The sequence below is a fragment of the Canis lupus genome, chromosome 25, assembly GCF_011100685.1.
Source record: "Canis lupus familiaris isolate Mischka breed German Shepherd chromosome 25, alternate assembly UU_Cfam_GSD_1.0, whole genome shotgun sequence".
NCBI lineage: Eukaryota > Metazoa > Chordata > Mammalia > Carnivora > Canidae > Canis > Canis lupus.
This window is the reverse complement of record NC_049246.1, coordinates 3,817,803-3,833,320: the sequence shown is the minus strand read 5'-3', so window position 1 is coordinate 3,833,320 and position 15,518 is coordinate 3,817,803. Positions and strand designations below refer to the sequence as shown.

The window sequence follows — 15,518 nt, the reverse complement described above, 5'->3', positions numbered from 1 at the left end:
CATCGCCCGTATTAGTGCGCCGACCTGGAAAGCGGCCAGCAGCCCTGCGCACGGGCCCGCCCCGCCTGCCGCCGCGCGCCCCGCCGCCGCCCCGGGAGCCCGCGAGGCGGGGGGAGCGCGGCCTGCCCCGCGGCCACGTGCGCGGAAACTTGCTGCGGCGGCGCTCGGCGCGGCCCCGCGCTGCCCCCCCCCCCCCGCCCCGGCCCCGGCCCCGGCCCCTGCGGGACCCCGGGCTAGCCTCGGCGGCTGATGGAGGCCCCGGCCGCCCCGCCTCTCGCCGCCCCGCCAGTCCCGAGATGTCTTGTGTCCGCCTGGAGCCTGGGGCCGGGAGGGCCGTTGCCAGAACTGGAGGCACAGAACAGCAGATCGCGGTGGACCTCCCTCCCCCAGCAGCCACCCTTTCTGACACGTGCCGGGCCCCGACGGTTACCGTTACCTGCCGTGCGTTCCTTACCCGCTTTTCACGCTAAAGGGATCACTGCCCCCATCCGCAGCACCAAGCAACTGGTTTTGCACCGGCACGGGCAGAAGAAAACCTAATCACTGTAAGTGGTTAGTGGTGGTAAAAACTAGTCATGTAGTTATGTGGATTCTCATTTCTTTATGTATATTTATTTGCTTAACACCCTAGCATATGATATATAATATTACTTAATAAAGATACACCCTGTGGACGCTGAGCAACGTTAATGCACCAGCTTCTTGCCTCAGGGCCTGGCTACGCCCTAGGCAGCTTGCTCTTTGAGGTCACTGTGGACTCCGGGAACCTACTCAATACATTTAGGAAAAGCCCTCAACATACTGATGTTCCCCATCAGCCAGTAGCCCTTCACGGAAAACATAGCATTGAGCATCAAGAGGACAGTATTCCTTTTGCTCCTATGTATAGAAAAATCATACCTCCAAAAGGCCCTGATGCCTGAAATGTAAATGCAAGGCTTCCAATTTAACTGCTTTTTCTACTTCTGAAAGCACTGTGCTTTCTTGCCCTGGCAGATGCCATTTTTGCATTATCATACTGTTGTGATTGACCAATGACCTTGTATGAAAAGGCATTTGTGTTTGAACCTTAAACTCGAATTTAATTAAGTCCTACACCTGACCCATTTACCTCTATCTCTGCTCCAGGTCGGGTGTTAGGATTGAAACTGCTATGGGTGTGAAACACCAGGAAACGTTTGGACTGCTAAATGCTCCAGATAGGGCTTGATGTGCACTTTATGACAAGTAAACTGATTAGGTCCTCAGAATTAATACCTTGTGGCTCACAAGGTTGATTTTGTTTTGTTTTTAATGTTATTGAGAAAAGAAATGGCCAGTCACTATTTCAGCTTCCGTATGTGCATTAGATGATGTAGAGGACACAATGCAGAGCAAGAAATTATAACCTCTGCAATGCTGGCTCATGCTTCTGGCATGGAATCTTTTTAAGTTCACAGAATTCTCTTGGCTCTTGGCAGGACTTGGATTTGCAGATTCTTTGTGTGTCGTCTGTTTGTTTGCTTTTTTTTTTTTTTTTTTCTGTACGTTATCATTTACATACCAAGAAATTTTGGCACCTAAAAGTTAGCTTGTCACTTATGCAGTTCCTATCATTTACTCCTGAAACCTAGTATAGAAAGTTCATCCATTGTATACAAGAACAATAAGATCTGGTAAGCTCCAAGGAGAAAAGACCCACTCCTGGAAAGAAGGCCCAGTGTTGACACTCCATTTTTCAGAAGCTAACTATCCTTGTGATAAGAAATCCAGACCCTGCTGATTTTTTTTCCTCTTGATTTCTTGATTAGCTGCAATGTTACACTTGTTAGAAATTTTACCAAACAACTATGTAATGGGAATCATATGAGGGGTGAGACTCAGTCACAGGTTGTGATTTGGTGGAACCTTCAATAAAATTTTGGTGCAAGACCTGAAAATCACAGTGAAACTAAGCTCTCCCTTTTCTGAATTGCAAGGACTTGGTGCAGCATGAGCAACTATAGCCTAGAGAACAGTATTAGGAGGTGTGTCCTTACCCATGAGAGAGTATCTGTCCTTTTCACTTGTTATATATGCTCAACATAGGACATGATTATGATAAAGGCTGTAGTCATCCATACATACAAAGATTCTGCTCTGTGCATCTGCTGTACCTGATGTTTGTTCTAGCATTATAATCGTTTCACTCAGAACCACAACTACGAATTGTTGCCTACACATCCCTTTCACTTCTAGTTTCTTTCATATATTTCATCTGTAGTTCTGCCCTAACTTGGCCCTTTTTCTGACTCCCTCTTGAACTTTTCTTCAAGCCATCATTCAGTCATTAACCAGTATTAAACCCTTTCCTGAGCACAGGTGCCTGGGCAAGTCACGTGGACACAGAGCACTGGTCTTAAGGAAACTAGGTCTCATTAGGAAAGACACGTATCAATGATTATCATACAACTTCAGTGTGTCACTTAGGGGTGAAGGCACAAGGGAGGTGTCAGGGAATCGCCACAGAAGCAAAATTCAGCTACATCCTTGGGAAGTGAATATGAATGACCACTGTCTCATAGCCAGAGAACCCCTCCCATACTCACAGTCTGGGTAGATGCAACCCTGTGGGTGCCAGCTTTGTAGCAGAGTGCAGCTGCATTTTAGCCCCCTTGGCCAGGAGCTCTGATGGAGGCACGCAATGCAAAGGCAGTCCAGAATGCCTACTATGTGCAGAATACTTGAGGTTTTTATGTATGAAAACCTGAGTTCCTAAGAAAACTGTCAAACTAGTTGGATAAATAGGAAAAGTAATGTTATTAAGTCAAACGAGATCGGGCACGTTCAGGTTGGTATGGCCGTAGACAAAATAACATTATTAGATAAGAATATCACCAAATAAGCATTCTGGGATTGCAACGAGGGAGTCATAAAGCATCTTGATTTGGTGGTAAAGAGTGAAAGCTAGTTCTTATTGTGAGATTCTCCCTGCCAGGACCAGGTTAGGCTTTATGCACATCATCTTGTTTCACCCGCATGATGTCTTGGGATGGGAATTATCCTGTTTTGCAGTTGAGACATCTGAGGCATAACCAAATGTCCCCAAGTAACTGACTCAGAACTCAAACTCCAGTCTGCCCGACTCCAAAGCCCAGACGTTTAACCTGTGACTACACCTCACTGTCTTCCTGGAACTTGAAGTTGAATTGAAAAGTGAGCAGATACGATATGGGTGCAAGTTAATATTGGAACTAATCAGATTCATCCATTCAATTCAATTGTTGCTTAGTAACATATTATTTAGTAAGACTGGTAAGATATTATTTGGTAAGACTAGGTAAGACTGAAAAATTTTTGTCTTCTTAACCATTTTAAGTATACAGTTAAGTAAAGTATATTCACGTTGTTGTACAAGAGATCTTTATAACTTTTCATTTTGTGGATTTGGTGTTCCACAGTCATAGCCATTAAACACTAAATCCCCTCCCTAACCCTTGCCAACCACTTTTCTACATTCTATGATTTTGACTATTTCAAATACTTCATATAAGTGGTATATTATTGTACTTGTCTTTCTGTGATTGACTTATTCACTTAGCATTACGTCCTCCAGGTTCATCTACATTGTAGGATTTCCTTCTTTTTTAAGGCTTCATAATATTCCGTTGTATGTATATACCACATCTTCTTTACCCAGTTCATCAGTCAGTGGACATTTGGGTTGCTTCCACCTGTTGGGTAATGTGAATAATGCTGCAGTGAACATGGGTGTGCAAATACCTCTTTGAGATCCTGTTTTGAATTATTTTGGGTGTATACCCAGAAGTGGGGCTGCTGGATCATATGATAATTCTGAGTTTAATCATTGATGACCATTTTACATTCCCACCAATAATATACACAGGTGTTTCAATTTCTCTGCATCCTTACAAGCACTTGTTATTTTCTTTTAATAGTGGTCATTCTGATGAGTGTGACAGGATATCTTATTGTGGTTTTGATTCGTCTTACTCTTAATTTTACTAATGTTGAATATCTTTTCATATGTTTGCTGGCCATTTGTATATTTTCTTTGGCGAATTGTCTATTCAAGTCTTTTGCCCATTTTTTAATAAGGCTATTTGGGCTTTTTTGATGGGTTGTGGGAGTTCCTTATATAGTCTAGATGTTAATCCTTTATCAGATATGTGATTTGCAAATATTTTCTCCCTTTCTGTAGGTTGCCTTTGCACTCTTTTGATTATTTCCTTTGATGACAGAAACTTTAAAGTTTGATGTAGACATATTTTCTGTTTTGCTTTTGTTGTCTGTACTTTCAGTGTCCATATGTTCACTGCTAGTATATATAAATAAATTGTTAATAAATGTTTATCTTATATCCTGTGACCTTGCTGAACTCACTTATTAGTTGTAGGATGCTATTTTTAAAGATTCTCTGGAGTGTTTTTATATAAACAATTGATCATATAATCTACAAATATACACAGTTTTATTTCCTACTTTCTCACTTACATTCCTTTTTCTTGCCTTATTGCATTGACTAGAACTTTCAGCATTATATTTAATAAGAGTGGTGAAAGGGCATCCTTGCCTTGTCCCTGACCTTAGAGCAAAGTATTAATTTTTTCCCTATTACATTTAATGTTATCTGTAGATGCAGATTCACTTTATCAAGTTGTGGAAGTTCCCTTCTAGTCCTGTTTTTCTGAGAGTTTTTATCATGAATGGATGTCAAACTTTCCATTTTTTTCTGAAATAATTGACAAATATTTTTTCTTTTTTATCCCATTAACATGATGTATTATATTAATTTTTTTCTTAAGATTTATTTATTTATTTATTCATGAGAGATATATAGAGAGAGGCAGAGACATAGGCAGAGGGAGAAGCAGGCTCCCTGCAGGAAACCGGATTCGGGACTTGATCCCAGCACCCTGGGATCACGTCCTGAGCTGAAGGCAGACACTCAACCACTGAGCCACCCAGATGCTCCTATATTGATTAATTTTCAAATATTGATCCATCCTTGCATCCTATAATAAGGCACACTTGATCATAGAGCGTAATTATTTTTACATACAAAGTAATTTTGTTAATGTCTTATTAAGGATTTTTGTGTCTATATTCAAGAAGAATACTGTTCTGTAGGGGTTTGTTTTTTTTTTTGCATTTTCTTTGTCTGGTTTTGATATCAAGGTAATCTTTCATGAAATGAATTGGGAAGTGTTTCCCTCTTTTCTATTTTCTAGACCAAAGTATGTAGACTTGGTGTTAATTTTTTAATGTTTGGTAGAATTTTCTAGTGAAAATATAGTAGTCTAAAGATTTTTCTTTTAAATTTCATATCCAATTCCTTTTAGTGTGGGGCTATAACTAATCAAATGATCTGTTTCATTGGTGCATTATATTATGTGTTTTTCCAAGGAAGTGGTCTGTTTTATCTTAGTTGCCAAATTTATGTGTATGGAGTTGTTTGTAGTATTCTCTTATTATCTTTTTGATGTCTGTAGGGTCACTACAGCATTATATTTAATAAGAGCGGTATCTCATTAAATAATTATTAAATATCAAATATTATTCAATTAAATGTTAAATATTAATAGTGATATTAAAGTATAACCACAGTGATACTTTCTCTTTCACTCCTGATACTCATAGCTGTGTCTTCTCTCTGTTTCTGTCATTCTTAACAGTGGCTTGCCAATTTTATTGATCCTTTCAGAGAAGATCTTTGTTTCGTTGATATTCTCTATTTTTTTTTCTGTTTTCAATTCCATTGATTTTTGATCTTTATTCTTTCCTTCCTTCTGCTTACTATGTTTTGTTTTTTGTTTTTTGTTTCTGCTTTTATATTAGGTTGTTGAGGTGGGAACTTAGATTATCAGTTTGAGACTTTCCCTCTTTCCTAATGTATTCATTGAATGCTTTAAATTTATCTCTTAGCACTTCTTTGCCTGTGTCTCACAGATTTTATTATGTTCTATTTTCATTTTCATTCACATATATATTAAAATTTCCCTTGAGACCTCCTTTTTGGCCCATGCGTTATTTGGAAGTGTGCTGTTTAGTTTCCAAATGTTTGGGCAGAGATTCTCCTGTTCTGTTTCTGCTATTAACTTCTGGTTTCATGTGTTGTATTGTTGAGTACACTCTATATGATTTCAATTCTTTCATTTGTTGAAGTTTCCTTTATGGTCCAAGATATGATTAACTTGATATATGTTCAATATCAGCATTAGAAGAGAATATATAGCTGCTGTTTCTGGGTGAAGTTTTCTATAAATATCTGTTAGATCCTGTTAGTTGGTGGTGGTGTTTTCTATATTCTTGCTGATTTTATGTGTAGTTTTTGAAAAATCATTTATTGAGAGAGGAATATTGAAGCCTCTAAGTATAATTTATTTGTTTTCCCTTTCAGTTCTATCAATTTTTGCTTCATATATTTTGTTACTCTGTTGTTTGGGGCATACACATTTAATATTTGTATATCTTCTTGGTATGTTGAATCTTTTTATTATTTTTATATAATGTTCCTTTATGTTTCTGGTAATTTTTGATTTAAAGTCACTTTATCTGATATGATACTCACTCCTGCTTTCCTCTTAGATTCAGTTTTATATGATATATATATTCCTATTATTTTAGTTCAGCTATGTCTAAATTGTTATATTTGCTGTGAGTATCTTGTATATAGTATACAGTAGGGTCATGTTTTATAAATCCTCTCTGCAATCTCTGTCTTTTATTTGTTGAATTGAGACCATTTGTATTTAATGTAACATATTATTGATATGTTAGAACTTGTCTGTTATTATATTTTTTGTTGTATGGTTGTTCTGTTTTGTTTTCTCTGTTTCCTTTTACTGCTATCCTATAGGTTACTTGAACAATTTTTAAAATTCCATTTTGATTTATTTGTAGTCTTTTTGAATATATGTATATATAGCTTTTTTAGTGATTGCTGTAGATATTACATTGTATATGCATAATTTTTCACAACCCACTGGTGTTATTTTACCAGTTAGAAGGAAATACAGAAATCTAATCTCTGTTCTTAGTCCCTCTATACTCCTTTATGTATAATTATATAATTGTGTTATATATTCTTCTACATACATTTACAACATCAGATAGTTATAATATTTGTCTTTGTCACCAAACATAATTTTAAAAGTCTAGGGGAAAAGGAAAATCTTTGTATTTACCAGTATTTTGCTTACCATAATCTTCCTTCCTTCCTTCCTAATGTTCCAGGTTTCTTTCTTTTGATGCTTTCTTTCTGTTTAGAGAACTTTGTGTAGCCATTGTTTTGGTAGGTCTGTGGGTGCCAAATTCTCTAAGCTTTCGTTCTTCATCTGAGATTGTCTTAATTTCCCCTTTATACTGGAAGGATTTTTTTCCCCTAAGTATAAGAAACTATGTTGATAGTTCCTTTCTTTTAGCATTCAGAAAATATTGTGCCACATCCTTCTGACCTCTCCATGATGTCTGATGGTGAATTCTGTAATTCTGATTGCTTCCTCACTACAGGTAATATGCCATCTTTTTTTCTGGTGGTTTTCAAGATTTCAAGAGTTTTTCTGTCTGTAGTTTTCAGAAGTTTAATTATGTGTCTTTGAGGAGTTTATCCAATAAGGAATCAGAATCTGTAGGTTTATGTTTCTTGCCAAGTTTGAATTTTTGGCCATTTCCTCAAGTACTTTCTCAGCCCTTGCAGGGACTCTGATGATACAAATGTTAGATCTTTTTATAGTTTCACAGGTTCCTGAGGCTTTTTTTTTTTTTTCATTTTAGTGTCTTTCTTTTGATCAGATTGAATAATTTCTATTTATCTTTCAGGTTACTGCCTCCTTCCTTCATCGCCTTCATTCTACTGTTGAGCCATCCACTAAGCCTTTTATTTTATTGTGTTTTTCAATTCTAAAATTTCCATTTAGTTTTTGATAACTTCTTTTACTCCACTGAGATTTTCTTTTCTTTTCTTTCTTTTTTTTCCTAAGGCTTTCTGTTTTTTCATACGTTTCAAGCATGCTTATAATTGCATTGTAGCATTTTTATGATGGCTACTTTAAAAACATTGTCAGATAATTCTAGCATTTCTGTAATCTCAGTGTTGGCATCTATTGATTGTTTTTATTCAAGTTAAGATTTTTCTGGTCCTTGTTTGACATATGATTTTCTCTTGAAACCTGGACATTTAAAAAAAAATTGTTTTTGTAGACCCTGGATCTCATTTAAACCTTTCTTTTTTAAAAAAATTTTTTTTAAATTTATGCATGAGAGACAGAGAGAGGCAGAGACACAGGCAGAGGGAGAAGCAGGCTCCATGTAGGGAGCCCGATGTGGGACTCGATCCCAGGTCCCCAGGATCACACCCTGGGCTGTAAGGCGGCCCTAAACCGCTGAGCCACTGGGCTGCCCCTCATTTAAACCTTTCTTATTAGCTAGCTTTTTCTGACACTACTCTGACAAGGGAAGGGGGAGCATGTCTTATATTGTCAGGTGGAGGTAGAAGTACAGATTCCCCACTTGGCCCCTATTGATACCAAAGGGAAGAGAGGCTATTTTTTACTATTGGAGGAATGGGAGTTCTGGCTACATGGTCTTCATTGTGAGGGTTCCTTTATTACTGCTGGATCACTAGAGTTAATGATGCCTTCTCTGACACCATGTCAGTGAGGAGGAGGTAAAGCAGCTTGTTACTCTGTGAGGAGGGTGTGGGAGTGGAAGAGAGGCTCCTCTGGTGATCTCCACTATGTCATAAGGTAGAGGACTCATCACTGGCTGGTGGGAATGAAAGTCCTGCTCCTTACGTGGCATTCTCTGACTTCACCCTGCTAAGGGTGTTTGGGTGCCTTATTATAGCCTCATGAGGGTACCAGTCTAGGCTCCCCATTTAGCCTTTGCTATTGTCAGCAAGGTTAGGGTCACCATTTGTTTTCTGTAGTGTTTGATTGGAAGGGAGCAGTTACTGTCTGAAGGTTTTCTGTTTTGCTGACCTTGCTCCTTTCATGGTCTTTTGGCAAGAGAGAGAGGCATTTTAGGAATTTTTTTTTTTTTTTTTTTTTTTTTTTTTTTTGCCTGTGCCCATTAGCATTTTTAGTGACTGCTTCTCCTACAAGTCTGAGATATATGAGACAAAAAGAAAACGTAAGGAAGTCACCACTGTGTCCTTCTGTATGTCTCAAGGTCCCTAGACAGTCTGCCTTCTTCTTGCATCTTTCAGAATCTACTTCTGTTTCTTTTATATATAATGTCCAGGGGTTTTATTTGTGCTTAGCAAGAGAGAATAGAGTACATTTATTTCACCTTGCTACTTTAATTTTTTTTTTTTTTTTGGTCGTAGAACAATTATCCTGCTTTAGCTTTAGCTGTCCCTTCCACTAAAGCTTTTAAGAAAATATTTCTTTAGATCTCAAGGAATACAGTTAACACTATAAATGAGTGGGACTGCTATTCTAAGTTTATTTCGGAAGAATGACAAAGAGCAAAAGGAACTGGGAGGATATAAAGTATCTTCCCAGATGGAGGTGTTTTTACTTCTATCGAAGCTGTACATCATGCATGGAGAGTCCTATAGAAATATAATAATTTAGGGAAAATTTTCCTAATTTTCAACTGCAAAGATTTAATTTTCCTCAGAACATATCTGGCCCCTTGATTTTTACATTACTTGAATTGCTATGTAAATGCTTCACACTTTCTTTCCAAGTAGATTGTTCGAGATTAGACACCTTTAAATGTGATTTCCTCCGAATTACATAATAAATCCATCCAATAATGCTTGGGAGCTAGGCATTCAATATGTATGTACTCACTGAGTAAATGATAGAATGAATGAGTTATTTATAAAAGATATATATATTTTTAAGGATTTATTTATTTATTTGAAAGAGAGCACTGTGGGAGGGGCAGAGAGAGAGGGAGCCAGAATCCCAACCAGGCTCCCCACTGGTTGGACCCTGAGATCATTATCTGAGTAAAAACCAAGAGCCACACATTCAACCAATTGCACCACCAAGCTTCCCCCAAAATAATCTTTTTCTTTTTAATTTTTATTTATTTATGATAGTCACAAAGAGAGAGAGAGGCGCAGAGACACAGGCAGAGGGAGAAGCAGGCTCCATGCGCCAGGAGCCCGATGTGGGATTCGATCCCGGGTCTCCAGGATCGCGCCCTGGGCCAAAGGCAGACACCAAACCGCTGCACCACCCAGGGATCCCATCTTTTTCTAAAGATTTGGTAGTGTACACATTGTTAGTTTAAGGACTTGTACTTTCTCTTCAATTTTATTTTGGAGGATTCAAATTTAAATTCATATACTAGTGTGTGTTTGGGGCATATTTATGGGCACTATGTATTTTGAGGCCTAGGTTTTCCTGTTCCTGCACTCATAGTGGAATGAGTTGCATTGACAATCACCTACCCTCTACCTTCATCACATACACACATATATTACACACACAATTGCATATGCATGCCCATTTTCTTGTTAATGTAAACATTTGTGGGTCAGAGGTAGTATACATAACTTCACTTTCCAGGAGTATTTCTGAGGTGCATTGTGATACTTTTCAGATAAAGATCACCGCTGTCACTCTTGGTCCTTTCTCTGCCCTCAGTCCTTTCTGTAGGACTAATGTAGTCTTTTCTATAGGACTACCTTTTGATGGAAGAAACCTGGAGGCAGGTTTCTGCTGATTACCATGGAAGCCCTTGCTCTACCCCGACCCTCCTAGGTGGGGGAAGTTGCCCAGTGTCTGCAGAAGCTTCAGTGAGGTTTAAACCCACTGCTGATGTGCCTGACTTTTCATTGGGATTCCTAGAGGCTGTGGGAAGAGACAGTTTCTGGCATTTCCACTTGGAAAATGGAAAACAATTTCTCCACAGAAATAGCATTGCAAAACACGGTCAGGTATTACTGCAGACTAGTACAGAGTAGTTCAGGTATATTATAGACTTATTATACATGTTTCAGACTGCTGTAAGGACTTAACCATACTTTTCTAATATTGTTTTCATGGGAAACAACTTATGAGTTCCAAACAACTGACTTATGAGCAGGCGTGGGTTTATAAATAGAAGACAGGCTGAGTGCCTCCAGGCATGTGGTTCTACAGGTGGGATTGGCAGGCATCGTGCCCTTAAAATGCAAAGTTCTCAGAAGGCAAGGATAGGATCTGTTTTGCTTGCACATGTAGTGCACTCTATCACTGTATTAAGTGATCCTGGGATGAGTTTTTTTTTTTTAATCTATGTATTTATATATCTATCTGTTCGTATTGTGTACAGAAAGAACACCTACATGGGTTCAAATCTGCTTTTTTGTGACCATCAAAATACTACCTGGAGTTTTACTTAAAATCAGTGAATTAGGGGATCCCTGGGTGGCTCAGCGGTTTGGTGCCTGCCTTCCTGCCCAGGGTGTGATCCTGGAGTCCCGGGATCAAGTCCCATGATTGAGTCCCATGTTAGGCTCCCTGCATGGAGCCTGCTTCTCCCTCTGCCTGTGTCTCTGCCTCTCTCCCTCTCTCTCTCTGTCTCTCATGAATAAATAAGATCTTTTAAAAAAATAAAATCAGTGAATTATAAATGTATCACTTCATAGAGTCCTTTATTGGATTAACATAATGAAATAATTAATTTGTAGATTTGACGGATTTTGAGATTGCACAAAAAACAAAGCATCCTACCAGACTACTATTTCAGGGGACTTAGCTGTCAATAAAGTGGATAAACTCACTCATATATTTTTTTTTTGACAAATAAATTGAAATGGTGGCATTATCTGTTTACTTTGGGAAACTTTATTGAATAATCACAATTTAGAATGTGTGTAGACACAAATTAAAGGCAAGGTGTCTGCTGTGAAGGAAATTATAACAATAAAGAAAGTGGAAAATAGAACTGGAAAATCAACCATGAATGGCAGAAGTGCATAACTATGGAGAGAATGGAATTACAGATGTCAACACATTATCATCCAGATGGAATCTGAAGTCAAACAAACTCTGTATTAAAATATTCTGTAAGAATAAGTCAGAAGGTAGAAAATAAATGGTCAAGTTCTGATTATAATAAGATTGTCCTCTCATTTTTAATCATGTCCCACTATCCTTTATACTTTCTTTTATTTAGAAGTACAACTATTGGCTACTTGTGGGACCTTGGGCAAATTACTTGCCTAAGCCTAATTATTCATTTCTGAAGTGTGGGTAATTATTCCTATAGGATACATTTGTTTGATCAGACTAAACTAATGCATGTAAAATTCTTATCAAACTTTCTTATACATAGGTAAAATAATAGTAGCCGATATTTTCACTTTTGCTATAGCTGCTTGTTATATTGTTAGCAGGTTCTGTAATGTCAACAAGTCAAACTACATTTTTTTTCTCACAGAGTGCTTCAGATTCTACACTATGCTGTTAACCTAGGTGAAATGAGTTTAGAAAGGTGAATTTGCATCAAGGATACCAGAACCCTATCTTAATAGTATTCATGGATGAACTACATAAAAGTATTGATACTTCCCCCTCAGAATTCCTATATGCTTCAAATATGCATTTTTATGCTAGCTTGCAAAGAGCAAGCTAGCAGGCATATGTCGACAGGCATATATCGGATATATCATGGGTTTGATTCCAAACCACTGCAATAAGCCAAAATTGCAATAAAGTCCGTTGATTTTTTGGTTTCCCAGTGCATATAATAGTTGTGTTTACACTACTCTGTAGTCTGTTAAGTGTGTAATAGCATTGAATCTAAAAAAGTTATACACACCTTAAAGATTGCTTCACACTGGGTGTTATTCTGTATGTTGGCAAATTGAACACCAATAAAAAATAAATTTATTATTAAAAAAAAAAAGATTGCTTCATTGCTAAGAAATGCTGACCATCATCTGAGCTTTCATTGAGTCATGATCACTGATCACCATAATAAATAATGACAAATTTTGAGGTATTGTGCGAATTACCAAAATGTGATGGAGACATGGATTGAGCAAATGCTGTTGAAAAATGGCACTGAACCTTGCTCGACACAGGGTGACCAAACCTTTCATTTGTAAAAACTATGTGAAATGCAATAAAATGAAGTATGCCTGTAAATTATTTTATTTTTAGTATAGTTTCATTAAGGATCTTATTTTTGGCTTGGGTTTGTACTTTAAACTCTTGTAAATGTTCATGATCATTCTTCTACTCTTGGCTTTCTATCATTTCTACTTGCATAAGCCTTGCTTTGTTCTCTTCATTTAAGTGACTTTAAATGCTCTTAAAATCTGGTAATAGGGCAGACTGGGTGGCTCAGCAGTTTACTGCTGCCTTTAGCCCAGGGCGTGATCCTGGAGACCCAGGATCGAGTCCCACATCGGGCTCCCTGCATGGAGCCTGCTTCTCCCTCTGCCTATTTCTCTGCCTTTTTCTCTCTCTCTGTGTCTCTCGTGAGTAAATAAATAAAATCTTAAAAAAAAAATAATCTGGTAGTAAATTAAGTTTGTTTATTCAGTTAATCACCAGTCAGTATCTACTATAGGCTAAGCACTGTGCTAGGGATTCTAATTTGAGTAAGAAATGGTTTCTGTATTCAAGGTTCTTATTGTCTATTGCAGATATGATCATATTACTGTTGTTGAAACCAGGGAGGAATCACTTTTCAGCTTATTTACTTTTTCACTTGAGTTTTGTCTTTAAAATGTTTTAAGGTACTTCTGAAACTTTTTGATATTTCCAATTTTCATAGCTTCAGAATCTCAAGTAGCATAGTCCTTAGAGCGTAGGCTTTGGATCCAGACAGACTACATGGACTAGAATCATGACTCTTACTATTTCCTAGCTGTGTGACCTTGGGTTAAGTAACCACTTTATGCCTCAGTTTCCTCTTCTATTGTAATGAATTATTATATACTAAGTGCATAGAACAGTGGCAGGCACACAGTAAGCATTGAATAAATGTTAGGTATTATTATTAGTTTCTTTAAAACATCAGGAAATCTAATTCTGAATTTTAGGGGTAAATTATTTTATAATTGCTATTTTATTAGTCTTTTTTTTTTTTTTTAATATGTTATCCATCCATTCAACAGAGAGAGAGCAAGCACAAGCAGGGGAAGCAACAGAGGGAGGAGAAGCAGGCTCCCCACCAAACACAGAGCCTGATGTGGGGCTCGATCTGAAGACCCTGGGATCATGATCTGAGCCAAAGGGCAGACACAACCAACTGAGCCACCCAGGCGCCCCATATTAGTCTTTATAGTATCTCAGAAACAGGCTTCTGATGTTAAGTGTATACAATTATTAATATTACAAGAACTTTCTCTTTTTTAAAAGTAATCTCTATACATAGTAGGAGGCTCGAACTCACAGCCCTGAGATCAAGAGTCACATGCTTTACAGATTGAGCCAGTCAGGTGCCCCCAAAACTTTCTTTTTAATAAAGGATTTTTAGTTTCTAATAACATGAACTCAAGAGCAAGGTGTTGCCAAGAGAGAGACCATTTAAGCAAGTGAAGGCCTTTGTGACAGAACCTATGTCCTTTAATATATAATTTCTTAGAATTTTTTAAGTTGAAATATGGACTTAATATTGATAAATTTATATATATTTAAACATGTTAATTTGATTTTTAAATCTCTGAGCACAGATATATGATTTTGGTTTATATTTAAGTTCGGGAGAATTATGCAGGTACTTTAGAGTAAGATTCTCTCTTCTGTTTAAAAGTTGTATTTCTCAGAATCACAATGAGAGTTAATCTAAATACATAAAATTGCTATAGCAAAAGAAAATCTGACTTACAAATACCTTATATTTTTTTGGTCCAAAAGAGGTATAAGCATTTTGAGTTATGGCATTTAATTATTTAAAATTACCAAAAGGCAGACAATGTTTATTCCAGGTTTATTTAAAATTTTAATTTCAAATGAAATGTGAGACACTGATACATAAGAATACAAAGATGGCAAATAACCTAATTCATCTTCCCGGTTTGTTCAAGCCTCCAGGCACCAGTCAAATACCGAAGTCGTATAAAAAGTAGATCCTTGCCCATTTGTAGCCAGCTCCAAAATGGAACTAATTTAGAACCTATGATTAAAAAATAATTAAAAACGAATTAACTTAAACTCTGGAGAAAATATATAAATTAAAATTATATTTTATATTCAGTCTTACATGACCTTTGTGACCTTCCGGTTACCTTAATTTACTTTTTATATTATGTATGTATGCATATATTTATGTATATATTTAATTCCATCTGTACATTTAAAAATGACTTTTTAGGAAAATTTTCATGTTTCACATGCTACTTTTCAGTTTCATGTACTGCAGAGAAGTAGGTACATTTCCATACATAATATAAATTAATAATCTGGGATAAGAAATCCAAGACAAAAACCCAATTTTTATTCTAATTCTACTAAAGACTCTCAATCAGCTAAAAGAAAAACAATTTTAGCTAAGACATCTTGTCCAGTGGTTGCGAAATGGCAGTGTGCCAAGCCCAGTTGACTACAGGAGATCTGCCTCCTGGAGCATGTTTTAAAAGCTTG

At 37.2% G+C, this 15,518-nt stretch overlaps 1 protein-coding gene and 1 long non-coding RNA gene across 6 annotated transcripts in view; one reads left to right on the top strand and one right to left on the bottom strand.

Annotated features, from left to right (window-relative positions):
* The first annotated feature begins 218 nt into the window (after window positions 1-218).
* Window positions 219-8,270, top strand: LOC106557745. The gene is made up of 3 exons (XR_005378316.1): window positions 219-545; window positions 7,411-7,491; window positions 7,801-8,270. It is a non-coding gene; the product is annotated as an uncharacterized LOC106557745 (long non-coding RNA).
* A 6,578-nt stretch (window positions 8,271-14,848) lies between these two features.
* ALG5 (ALG5 dolichyl-phosphate beta-glucosyltransferase) overlaps window positions 14,849-15,518 on the bottom strand; it is a 48,663-nt gene continuing 47,993 nt past the window's right edge. For all 5 annotated transcript variants that reach the window (XM_038573220.1, XM_038573219.1, XM_038573217.1 and 2 more), the window contains exon 10: window positions 14,849-15,051. In XM_038573220.1, the coding sequence (XP_038429148.1) occupies window positions 14,936-15,051 (116 nt within the window). In that variant the 3' untranslated portion in view covers window positions 14,849-14,935. The remainder of the gene's footprint in view (window positions 15,052-15,518) is intronic.